Genomic DNA, 12,500 nt, shown 5'->3' with positions numbered 1-12,500 from the left:
CTGAAATAAAATGTTCAAAACGTTTTAAATCCCGCAAAACCTGGAGCAACTTCCAGGAATCGACATTTATAATACTTAAACTTGTATTTAAACTTACTTACACACACAAAAACTCAACAGGATCATCAGAGGCAGGCATTAGATTATTTAACAATAACCGCTTGCACATGATTATCTGAAGAAAAAAATAAAATACTGACCTCGCTTGAATATCTCGGTTAAGGCTAGAAGGGAGATAGATTTGTAATTATTATTATTATTATTATTATTAATGCCAGGGTCCCAAGATAAAAGCTAAAAAAATAAGCACCACTTACACATGTATATAACAATAAATAGGTAATACAAAATGGAAGCTTTAACTAAATTACAAAGATGAAAAATGAACTGTTTTAACAGCTTTAAGATTCTTGAAAGATGAAATAGTTTGGATATACTGTTTTACCTCTTTTTTTTAAAAAAAACAATGAATAAAGTATTTTGAAGAGTGAATTGACTGCGTTGAATATTAAATTTGGCAAGAAGTAATAATAGATTAATAATAATAAAATCTGTGTCCCTTCTAGCCACAACCAAATATATCTTCGCTTGTCGCCTTGTCGCGCGCACAGACATATAAATACCTAGACGCCCCATTGGCCGTTCGACCGCACGTCAACGTATATGTCTATGGTCGCGCGCACGTACAGTCGCTTTCGCCACGCCCCACGACACGTCAAATTGAATGGCAGTTTCCATGGCAACCCGAGAACTGCTCCTGCGTCAAGAGTTCATCCGGGAACTTGGCCGTGTGATGGACAGTAGTCATGGAAACGCTCTCGTTCGGCTTCCATTTTGTTCCCGACTCTCTTCCCTTCCTTCAGACGACTGACGCCGCGACTGACGCCGCTCGACTGCGACCGAGACACCAACCGCCGATCTGCGCGCCGTGCCGACGCTGAGCCAAGCCGCGGGACGAGTTTAGCGCGCGAGTGTCGTGCGCGGTTTTGCAGAGCGCGCCATTTTGTCCAGGCGGCGGCGGGGGCGCGCGCGCAGGATGAGTGACTGACGGACGCACGCGGGACTGCTGCGCTGCGGAGCGCGCGACGCTCACCGAGAGAGACGCGACGATCTGTTCTGTTCTCCGCGACGCTTCTCCGCATCGGACCTGCTCTGGAGAGGGATTCCCGAGGAAGCGGCCGGCTGGGAATGATCGCGGATCCTCCGGAGGATTCTCGTTCCTCTCGTCAGAAAGAGGCGCGCCACACGGTGAGTGATGACGGCTAGCGGCGCGGCTAACACTTAGCTGCCCTCAGCGATCCCGCCGCCGCGTACCAGAGCCTCGGATCCGCTCGCTCCGTGCGAACCGATGCGCGATCCGACGCGTTCTGCACTTTTCCGTTGACGCAGCACGATAACGGGGCTGTTTTCTGGCTCAGGCTTCGGTGCGTTTACAGGCCCGGGCTGCTAACGTCTGTGCAACTAGCGAGGATTCGCCGATGATCGTTCGTTTCGCGCCCAGCATCACAAGCTGTCAGTCTCCGCGCGGCTCCGGTGCTAAGCTAACGGTGATTTGACAGCTTTGATTCTCGCCATGCGCGCGAAACTGATTAACAGCGTCGAAGTCACGTCCGTAACTAGTGCCCGAGTTGAAGATGATGATGAGGGGCTCTTCGTCGTGTTTCTGTTTGCTTTATTGTGATCTCGGTTGTTCTGTGTGTGTGTGTGTGTGCTGTAAACACCCGCTGTGTTGATGAGCTGCTCTAAACTGGACTGATTTCACCGCAGATCTTCACCAATGGTTAAAGATCAAGTCAATCATCTCATAAAACGGCAAGACCCTGCTGAGACATCAGGGCTGTTCTCACCTGAAACCACTCGCGTGTCGCTTCAGGTACATTCGTGTCTCTCTCTCTCTCTCTCTCTCTCTCTCTCACACACACACACACACACACACACACACACACAGGTACAGTATGTGGTCGCTCACACGTCTGTGCTGTTCTTGCAGTGGGCTGTGGTTTGCAGATGGACTCCTCTGTCACAATGATATGAGATCTGTCAGAAGACGATGCATACAGGTGAGCAGTGATCCTAATCCTGTGTTTTGCTCACGTGTGTGTGTGTGTGTGTGTCAAGTCACCTTGTGTTTATATAGCGTCTCTTACAATGCAGATTGTGTCAGAGTAGCGTTACAGTATTAAACAGGGCAGTAGTGTGCTGTTCTCAGACCGGAGCAGCAGTTTAATTCTAGGCTGCAGCAGTGTGTGTTTATTCAGAGACTCCTCTTTAGGCTCCTGTCAGGCCAGCGCTTACAGAGGAACCGAGCGCTCTATTTAGGGCAGACTGCGTGCCAGTGGGTTCTAAATGTTTAAAAATGCAGGCCGGGGTCCCGTGGCAGTGTCTCCAGGGCCCGGGCCCCTCTCTCACACAAACTGATTCCAGGTTCTTCACCCGAGAGCTTTTCTATCAGCAAATAATGTTAAACTGTGCTGGGAAATGTGTCAAAGTGCAATTCAATTTCATGCCTCTTACCTGTTTTCCTATTGGTTGGAGCCTCAGAGCTTTGCCCTAGCAACAAAAGTGGGTTATTTGCATACCCTTTCCTGATTGGCTGCTGGTTTAGCTGATCGGCCAATGGCGTGGCATCTTCCTGGTGGTAGGCTATGGTAATGAGGCACTGTTGCTGGGCTCGATCTGGTTTCCAGTGTGAATGTGCTGCATTGTGTTTGGTGGGAGAGACTCTGATAAATGACGACTTGATGATCTGCAGATTCCCACTCGCTGCAGACGTCACATTTCCAAACATCACAAACGCTCACATGTAGTCTTTATTGTGCTGTTATTAGTTCGATGGGTGCTGCTGAAATCCTCCGCTGTCGTCTAGATGTGTGTTGTGTGAAATCATTCGCTCACGCTTCAGGTCTGTCACTGCAATCATCTGATTAGAAAACTAGAAACTAGTGTTTGTGTGCTTGCTGTTCCTGCCTTTACAGTGTGACAGAGTTCAGTATGTGTGTGTGTGATGCTGATGCTGAGTCATAAACACACACACACTCACTCCCTCGACCAGCTCTGATTAGACCTGCGTGTGTGTGTGTGTGTGTGCTTGAACGTTCAAGCCATCGTTCTGCATGATCTGCCGTCTCGGTCCCAGCTGTTTGGGATCTTCTGTAACTCGATCAGAGCTTCTGGCTTGTGTTTCACTGGAGCGCTCGCTGCCGTAAAACAAAGACGAGAAAAGAGACTGTCGTTCATGTCTGAGTCAGAGCATTAGACGTTCCTAGACTGGAGGAGGTTGTCATCTGTGTGTGTGTGTGTGTTACAGGAGGAGAGACCTCAGCATGCAAACCCTTCTCTGTTCGGCTGGCCCCCTCGTTTTCTTTCCATTCGGCTGGTGTGCAGATGGATGCGCAGACGCCCCATTCTCACCCGCCGTTCAGTGATGGTCACCCGCCGAGCGATGCTGACCAATCAGCCGCTGCGCTGCAGGCCCCACAGGTACACACTCGCGTGTGCTTATAGTGAGTGTGTATGAGCTCGTGCTCCACTCATGAGCGCTGACCTGTGTGTGTGTGTGTGTGTGTGTGTTACAGGTAACTGCTGATCTGGTGATGGTTCAGCGGCGGATGCCTCAGTGTTTCCGGGATCCAGCGACTGCACCCTTAAGAAAACTCTCCATCGAACTGATCAAAACATACAAACACATCAATGAGGTGCGTCTCTCAGGAAGCAGAACTCATGCTGAACATGATTTAAAGAAACAGGTTTTTTGGACATGAATAATAATAATATCACTTGCCTCAGTGGCCCTATGAAATCCATTACATTTTTACTTCAAAAGTTTTTTTTTCTCTCCATTTTTTATTTTTATTTAGTCTGAATGTTATTAAGCTTAAAATAAATTCTCATGTTTGATCCACTTAATTTACTCAGAAAAAGCTTTATTTTATCCAGTTGTTTCAATAATGGCCCTATTTTTTAGCTTTTCTATCAATCAGATGAAGGCATGAAACTAACATTTTTAAATAAATCTTTTTATCAAATGAATTAATTCCTATCATTATTTTGACAAAACAAAGTGCTGCAAAATTTGTGAAAATGTGATTATTCTTGAAAGTTTACTAATTGTTTGTTATTATTATTATTACAGTAAGTACATTTTGCTGTACACTAGTAATATGTGTCCCTGCAGCACTAAAGCATTCATGAGTAGCACAAAGATCATGTTCATGAAGATATTTAGTAAATCTCCTACCGTAAATATATCTAAACTTAATGTTTGATTAGTAATATGTATTGCTAAGAACTTCATCTGAACAACTTTAAAGATGATTTTCTCAATATTTAGATTTTTTTTGCAGATTCCAGATTTTCAAATAGTTGTATCTCAGACAAATATTGTCCTCCGAACAAACCACACATCAATGGTGAGATGATTTATTCAGCTTCAGATGATGCATACATCTCAATTAAAAAATATTTTGACCTTTTATGACTGGTTTTGTGCTCCAGGGTCACAAATATTTCTTCCATTTAAACCAGACTTTTATTTTGGCATGTTGCGATGAAGACCTGTAGGTTGTGTGTGTATGATGTGATGATGATGTGTGTGTTGTGATCACGGGGGGGTCATCTCACGCTTGCTCTGTGTTTGCAGGTATACTATGCAAAAAAGAAGCGTCGTCACCAACAGGGTCAGGGCGAGGACTCCAGCAACAAGAAGGAGAGGAAGATTTACAACGACGGTTACGATGACGACAACTTTGACTACATCGTTAAAAACGGAGAGAAATGGATGGACAGATACGAGATTGATTCTCTAATCGGCAAAGGCTCATTCGGTCAGGTCCGTGTCTCTCAGCTTCGCTAGTAAAGACTCGTCCGGTGTGTTTGGATTGGTCTGACGTGTGTGTTCGTCTCTGGCAGGTGGTGAAGGCCTATGACCGCGTGGAGCAGGAGTGGGTCGCCATCAAGATCATCAAGAATAAAAAGGCCTTTCTGAATCAGGCTCAGATTGAAGTCCGACTGCTGGAGCTCATGAACAAACACGACACCGAGATGAAGTACTACATCGGTAATGTGTGACTATCACAGCTCCTGTGGTGGAGATGAATCAAATTCTTAGAAAGCTCCCATAGGGAGCCAGATTTCTGCTGCTCTCTAATATTTGGTCATATTTTGCCTCAGTGTTGGTTTTGTATGCAGAACGAGCGAGCATGGGGACGTGTTCTCTTAAATGTCTTTGTCATGAGGTTGTGTGTATGAACCAGTGTTTGGAGAGGAATGAACCGTTCAATTTAAGGCAGTCTGCGTGCTGGGCAACTATAAATGTTTAAAAGTATAGGCCAGGGTCCCGTGTTAGCGTGTGTTCCCTCTCTCACACAAACTGGCTCCTGTCTGTCTGTGGACATGTGCTGAACAAGTTCAGTGTCGTGATACTGTTCCTCACAGACCAACCATCGATTCTTTCTACACCAAACCATTGAAGAGTTTCTGTCAATCAGATAACTGTTATAAATCCAAGTGAATATCACTTCTGCAAATGTTAAAAGCACCTGAGAACAGACGAAACGCTTGCGAAGACAGAGCTGAGGTGCCAGTTATTATGGTCTAAAAACCTTTGAGCCACAGAATACGTGCAGGACTCTAAGACTGTTCTTTACCCAAAAATACTCTGGTCATTTGGTTGTGTTTTCCAATGTAATATTGCCAAAACCTTTCTTCCGTCTGTTTGACCAGTCCCAGCAGATAAAACCTGGGAAATGTTTTGGTTAGGGCTGGCTGGGTTGGAGTTTGAGTCAAAGAGTCAAGGGTGAGGTAGTTTAGTTGCCTGAGGTATCGATTATTCATCAGGAAGCTGAGACTGCTCTTGTTTTTTGGTGTCGGTCCAACTTTATTTTACAAGAGCACGTGTTTTATTCCTTCCAATGGCTGATAAGTTCATTATGTGTAAATTGAATCAATCAGCAGATGCTTCCATCCAGAAGAACTTGAAAACAAAGGAAAAATGAAATTTACCCCAAAAGCAGTGCCAGTTAGCAGGAATATTTAGTTTTTTGTCTTTTCTACATGGCTGTAAATGGATTCATTGTTGAGTGCAGTTAATGAGAACAGAGGGGCAGAAAACCCTGTGATTCAGGCGGCGTGTCCAAGGACAGAGATGCACCCTATACTGAAGTGCAATCGCGATAAGGCAAAAGCTGCAATATTCACGTGTTTCATGGCTCGGTGTAGTAAATGCTGCTCCATCTGAAAGAATGTGATGGAGATTCACAGCTGATCACAGAACCGTTTCGATTAAACCTTGCAGCCCTTCGTTAGGGTGCCGTCTAGCCTTCAACACATTAGTTTCTCTTCCATCAGTGAAGCGTTACACTCATTAAAGTCATTCTGTCTTTCTGTCTCCTCCAGTTCATCTGAAACGCCATTTCATGTTCAGGAACCACTTGTGTCTGGTCTTCGAGATGTTGTCCTATAACCTGTACGACCTGCTGAGGAACACTAATTTCCGCGGCGTGTCTCTGAACCTGACGCGTAAGTTTGCTCAGCAGCTGTGCACCGCGCTGCTCTTCCTGGCCACGCCTGAGCTGAGCATCATCCACTGTGACCTCAAGCCCGAGAACATCCTGCTCTGCAACCCCAAGAGATCCGCCATCAAGATCGTGGACTTCGGGAGCTCGTGTCAGCTGGGGCAGCGGGTGAGACCGCAATCACTGTTGGTTCTCTTATTCTGATTGTTTGTTAGACTGCACCTCAAACCTAGGGATGGCTGATAGATTCTCCCATGATGAGAATTAGTCTTCCCACGCTAATAACGATAAAGCCTAGTGCTGTGGAGCGACAGCGCGGGAGGCAGACGTGAAACTCAGGAGGAGTATATCGCTCCTTCTATAATCTGGAACTGGTTTGGTTTGGTCATGCCTGTACAGTGCACAAAAATCACTCTGAGCCTTGAATAAATGTACTATATTAGCACAGTTTTGCATGTGTATGAGCCGGTTTACACTAGTGGTCCACCGATATATCGGCCGTTATTTGGCATTTTTCAAATATTGGCATTAGCCGATAAGTTTCTCTACTTGGCTGATGTGACTTTTATGTGATTTTTATTTTGACGGAGCTGAAAACACACACAGTGCTCACACACTCTCTCTCGGTCATCGTCCTCATTAACATTTCTGTCTAATACAGATAGAAGTCTGTCTAATAATCAGATAGAACGGTTAAACAAAGGAATTAATGTATACAGAAAGTATTATGGGAATAAAATATTTAAAAAGATTATTTATTAGTAATAGAAAGGCAAACATTATAATACTTCTCGTTTGCTGTCAGCATTCAGCAAATACGCATTTATATAATCTAAACAGATCTTTGAATGATTAATGAACATTTAATTTCACAAATTTTGCAAACGTAATCTAGTCCAGCTGTGGGATCTTGTGAAGCGTGTGTCCAGCGTGATCACGTGTTCTCTGTGTGACGTCTGTCCGTGTGAATTGAATGCTTTAAACTTTAAACTCGTGATTTCTGAAATTATACTGTGCTTTATGTATTTGTCCACTGTGATATTCATGTCATTTTCACTGTGTGCTGTATGTAAAATGAGGGTTAGCTTGGGTTTATTTGGGAAAATATGATTCCCAGTGCACACAAACTTCCCAGAATACTGAGTGCCCTGTTGTTTACAGTGTTTAATTACTTTTTTATAAAATATTTATTTATTTATTTGTGAAAAATACTTGGTCATCTAAAGTATAAGTGTTTATTTTACACATTTATTTTTGAATCCATTGTCAAATGATTTCTGGTTTCTTAAATATTAATAAAAAATAAAATCAGCTTTATATCAGCTACCTGCTTTCCAAGGTATCAGCATCGGCTAATATCGGTCGACCATTAGTTTACCATCAATCAAGATATCACTGATGTGCTTTTACTCTAAAGTAACTTATTAAATTGAAGTAACGTTTCATATCACAGAATAAGGGTAGAAATCATAGTATTTTATAGTATTATATACAGTGATAAAGACTATATTGATTAGCATTGCATTATAAATATACTTTATCCTTAGAAAGATTTCTTGAAGGACACCGATAAACCATATATTGTTGCAATTTAGGTGTATTTTCTTCAAGCTTTCTCAGTTAAAATGTCTATATCTGCGTTTTATTCAGTGATAACTGTATAACTTTGTCCATATTAGTGATTTCATGAGCGTCGTCAGTGTAGTTTCTGCAGCCCTCGGCCTCCAGTGTGAAATAAACCTTCATTTATTTTGGGTAAAAATAAGGAAAGATAACCCTTTTCTCTAAAGAAACAGGATTATCGTTTATATTGTTTATCATTTATATTGTTATCACAATAAGTAATGATCCTGATATATATTTAAGCCCATATGGCCATCTCTACTCATGTGTGTGTCCTCAGATATACCAGTACATCCAGAGCCGGTTCTACCGCTCGCCCGAGGTGCTGCTGGGAATGCCGTACGATCTGGCCATCGACATGTGGTCTCTGGGCTGTATCCTGGTGGAGATGCACACCGGAGAACCTCTGTTCAGCGGCGCTAACGAGGTGAGTCCTGACCCGAACACATCCTGCTGGAGACCGAGGGCAGCCTGTGTCCTCTCAAATCACTTCATCACAAACACATTACACCAGTCACACTGAAGGATGTTACCGCCTTAGAAACATCTTACTGTTCCAGGTTTGTCTTAATTTAAAATCTGCATCATGTTCACAAAGTATATGCTTGGTCAAAATGTCCCTCTTGGCTAGTATCCTTGTAAACACTGTTGTTTCTCTTGAAAGTGAACCGCTGGAATCATGCATTCAGTCTTAAAGTGACAGCAGCCTAATAATCTGTCATCTAATGTTAATCAAAGAACAGAATACAAAGAGAAAAACAGCACTGCTCCTGAATGAATAACTTTATTTACTTCAGTAAGGATGAATCTATATTTAATTTACACAGTGAAGACTATGAGGTGTTAGTTCACATTTAATTACATTCCTGCTCTTGTCTGAATACTACCATTAGAACTACCTGAAAAAAGTTTTTCATATTTTGTTATAAGAGCATTCACTTAATAACTTTATATTAGTAAAGCCTAGCAATGTTTGCTGTGGTACTAAAATTGAGAAATCAATATTTTCACTTATCAACTTTATTTATTGGAATACAAAAACATTGAAAGCACAACTTTTTTGTGTGTGATTTAAATGTGAAGCACTGCTCCTCCTCGTGCAGCTGTAGTCGTCTTCTTACCGTCTGTGATGGATGTGTGTTGGCAGGTGGACCAGATGAACAAAATCGTGGAGGTGTTGGGCGTCCCTCCCAGTCATATCCTGGAGCAGGCGTCTAAAGCCAGGAAGTTCTTTGAGAAGATGTCTGACAGCACGTGGTGTGTGAAGAAGACCAAAGATGGCAAAAGGGTGTGATTCTTTCTTTACTCTGATCTTCTGGTTGGCTGTGTTTGTCTGGTGATGCTGACTCTTCTCGTCTCTCGTGTGTGCAGTATAAACCTGCCGGCTCCCGGAAGCTGCACAGTATTCTGGGTGTGGAGGCTGGTGGCCCCGGCGGGCGGAGAGCTGGCGAGTCGGGTCACGCCGTCGCAGACTACCTGAAGTTCAAAGACCTGGTCCTGCGGATGCTGGACTACGACCCCAAGACCCGCATCCAGCCGTATTACGCTCTGCAGCACAGCTTCTTCAAGAAGACGGCAGACGAAGGCACGAACACCAGCAGCAGTGTGTCCACGAGTCCAGCGCTGGAGCAGTCGCAGTCGTCTGGAACCACGTCCAGCACCTCGTCCAGCTCAGGTCAGAGAGGACAAAACACTGATCACCGTTGTTGTCACATCACTCTATATCCAGAATTATCACAATAAATGTCAAATCTTTATTTTAGGGATGTTCATTTCGGTTATTTTTCCTAACCGAGAACCGACGCTCGTCAACCAATTATTAACCGTTAACTGACATGGTTATTTTAAATAAGAAATGAATTAAATGTAATTAGAAATGACAAGTGTCTGTGACCTGTTAAAATACTAACATTTGTTTCCCGGGAATTAATTTTACATTAGTAAAAAGCAGCAAACAACAGAACATGAGGATTCACATGCATCACATCACGCACCTGCAGTGCTTCTGAGAGAGGAGAAAAACATTATAAAGACAGGCTATATATATATATATAAAATGAATAAATAGGCCTATACGAGAAATATATTTTTACTTAATAAATTAAGAAAATGAACAGAAAGCTGTGCAACAAGTAGACTAGTATGCAAAGTTAAGGTTAGTTTTTATGCTGCATGAAAGGAAACAGCATCCTGTTTTTCTTTAGGGTTATTTTACAAAAGCATAAAGATTTTTTTTTTTTTGTGAATGTACACAAATAAAGGCAAACCTTTTACAATTTCCGATTATCCTTTTAACTAAAAGGAGTAGTTGCTTCCACTTGGAAACACACACACACACACACACACACTTGACAATGCAGCCTGCTCATTATCATAATAAAATACAGTCAATCAAACATGGAAGAAAAAATAATCACTGCGCAGTTTAAATATATAGTAGAATCTGTGCCGTTAAGTGTTATCACTGTACCGCCGTGATGTTATTACATTATTTTTTTTTAAGTGGATAATGGAACGTGAGTAAAATAAATAATAAATAATAATCTGGCATTCAAATACATTGCAAATATGGAAACATTTGATTTAGTGTCGAATGAGAGACCCAACGTTAGTTTCAGTTTAGTTTTGGCCAAAATGAATATTTTAGCTTGTTGTTTATTGCTATATATTTCTATAGCTTCTTATATTTTTAATTCCTGTTCTTTTCTAAATACTGTTAATTTAAATGGTTTGTTGTGGAATGGAATGCCTAGCATGCTTAGTGTTTATAATGTTTGTAAACATTATTCGCATCGAAGATCGAAATTCTTAACAGTCAGTCAACAGTTAACCAGTTAAAATGAACATCCCTACTTTATTGATTTCAAGTTTAAAGTCAGATTTTTGCTCCAAATTGAAACCAGACTGTTAATTTTCCTTAACAAAATAAATCTAAACTAGTGCTGTCAAACGATTAATCTCATCCAAAATAAGTGTTTGTTTACATAATATATGTGTGTGCACTGTGTAAACGTATTATATATATACACAGATGCTGGTCATATAATTAGAAGATCATCAAAAAGTTGATTTCACTAATTCCATTCAAAAAGTGAAACTTGTATATTATATTCATTCATTACACACAGACTGATATATTTCAAATGTTTATTTCTTTTATTTTTGATGATTATAACTGAAAACTAAGGAAAATCCCAAATTCAGTATCTCAGACAATTAGAATATTGTGAAAAGGTTCAATATTGAAGACACCTGGTGCCACACTCTAATCAGCTAATTAACTCAAAACACCTGCAAAGCCTTTAAATGGTCTCTCAGTCTAGTTCTGTAGGCTACACAATCATGGGGAAGACTGCTGACTCGACAGGTGTCCAAAAGATGACCATTGACACCTTGCACAAGGAGGGCAAGACACAAAAGGTCATTGCAAAAGAGGCTGTGTGTTCACAGAGCTCTGTGTCCAAGCACATTAATAGAGAGGCGAAGGGAAGGAAAAGATGTGTTAGAAAAAAAGTGTACAAGCAATAGTGCTTCAAGATCCACGTTGCTTGAGGTCCAGTGTAAAGTTTCCACAGTCAGTGATGGTTTGGGGTGCCATGTCATCTGCTGGTGTTGGTCCACTGTGTTTTCTGAGGTCAAAGGTCAACACAGCCGTATACCAGGAAGTTTTAGAGCACTTCATGCTTCCTGCTGCTGACCAACTTTATGGAGATGCAGATTTCATATTCGAACAGGACTTGGCACCTGCACACAGTGCCAAAGCTACCAGTACCTGGTTTAAGGACCCTGGTATCCCTGTTCTTAATTGGTCAGCAAACTCGCCTGACTTTAACCCCATAAAAAAATCTGTGGTGAAGAGGAAGATGTGATATGCCAGACCCAAGAATGCAGAAGAGCTGAAGGCCACTATCAGAGTAACCTGTGCTCTCATAACACCTGAGCAGTGCCACAGACTGATCGACTCCATGCCACGCCGCATTGCTGCAGTCATTCAGGGGAAAGGAGCCACAACTAAGTATTGAGTGCTGCACATGCTCATACTTTACATCTTCATACTTTACAGTCGAATCATTCGATGTAACCAGATCTTTTTGAACCAGTTCACCAAATCGAACTGAATCGTTTTAAACGGTTCGCGTCTCTAATACGCATTAATCCACAAATGACTTAAGCTGTTAACTTGTTTAATGTGGCTGACACTCCCTCTGAGTTCAAACAAACCAATATCCCGGAGTAATTCATTTACTCAAACAGTACACTGACTGAACTGCTGTGAAGAGAGAACTGAAGATGAACACCGTAGTTGTCAGTTATAATCATCAAAATTAAAAGAAATAAACATTTGAAATATATCAAAGTTTCACT

The 12,500-nt window shown here is 42.1% G+C and overlaps 1 protein-coding gene across 1 annotated transcript in view; it reads left to right on the top strand.

Annotated features, from left to right (window-relative positions):
• The first annotated feature begins 799 nt into the window (after positions 1-799).
• LOC132136688 (dual specificity tyrosine-phosphorylation-regulated kinase 1A-like) overlaps positions 800-12,500 on the top strand; it is a 17,698-nt gene continuing 5,997 nt past the window's right edge. Inside the window, exons 1-11 of the mRNA XM_059547267.1 lie at positions 800-1,248; positions 1,768-1,873; positions 1,991-2,060; positions 3,308-3,480; positions 3,576-3,695; positions 4,640-4,828; positions 4,909-5,056; positions 6,394-6,680; positions 8,416-8,562; positions 9,283-9,423; positions 9,507-9,810. Coding sequence (XP_059403250.1) covers positions 2,051-2,060; positions 3,308-3,480; positions 3,576-3,695; positions 4,640-4,828; positions 4,909-5,056; positions 6,394-6,680; positions 8,416-8,562; positions 9,283-9,423; positions 9,507-9,810 — 1,519 coding nt within the window. The 5' untranslated portion in view covers positions 800-1,248; positions 1,768-1,873; positions 1,991-2,050. The remainder of the gene's footprint in view (positions 1,249-1,767; positions 1,874-1,990; positions 2,061-3,307; positions 3,481-3,575; positions 3,696-4,639; positions 4,829-4,908; positions 5,057-6,393; positions 6,681-8,415; positions 8,563-9,282; positions 9,424-9,506; positions 9,811-12,500) is intronic.

Source organism: Carassius carassius, unplaced genomic scaffold, assembly GCF_963082965.1.
Source record: "Carassius carassius unplaced genomic scaffold, fCarCar2.1 SCAFFOLD_100, whole genome shotgun sequence".
Lineage (NCBI taxonomy): Eukaryota > Metazoa > Chordata > Actinopteri > Cypriniformes > Cyprinidae > Carassius > Carassius carassius.
This window is presented reverse-complemented; position numbering and strand designations above follow the sequence as displayed.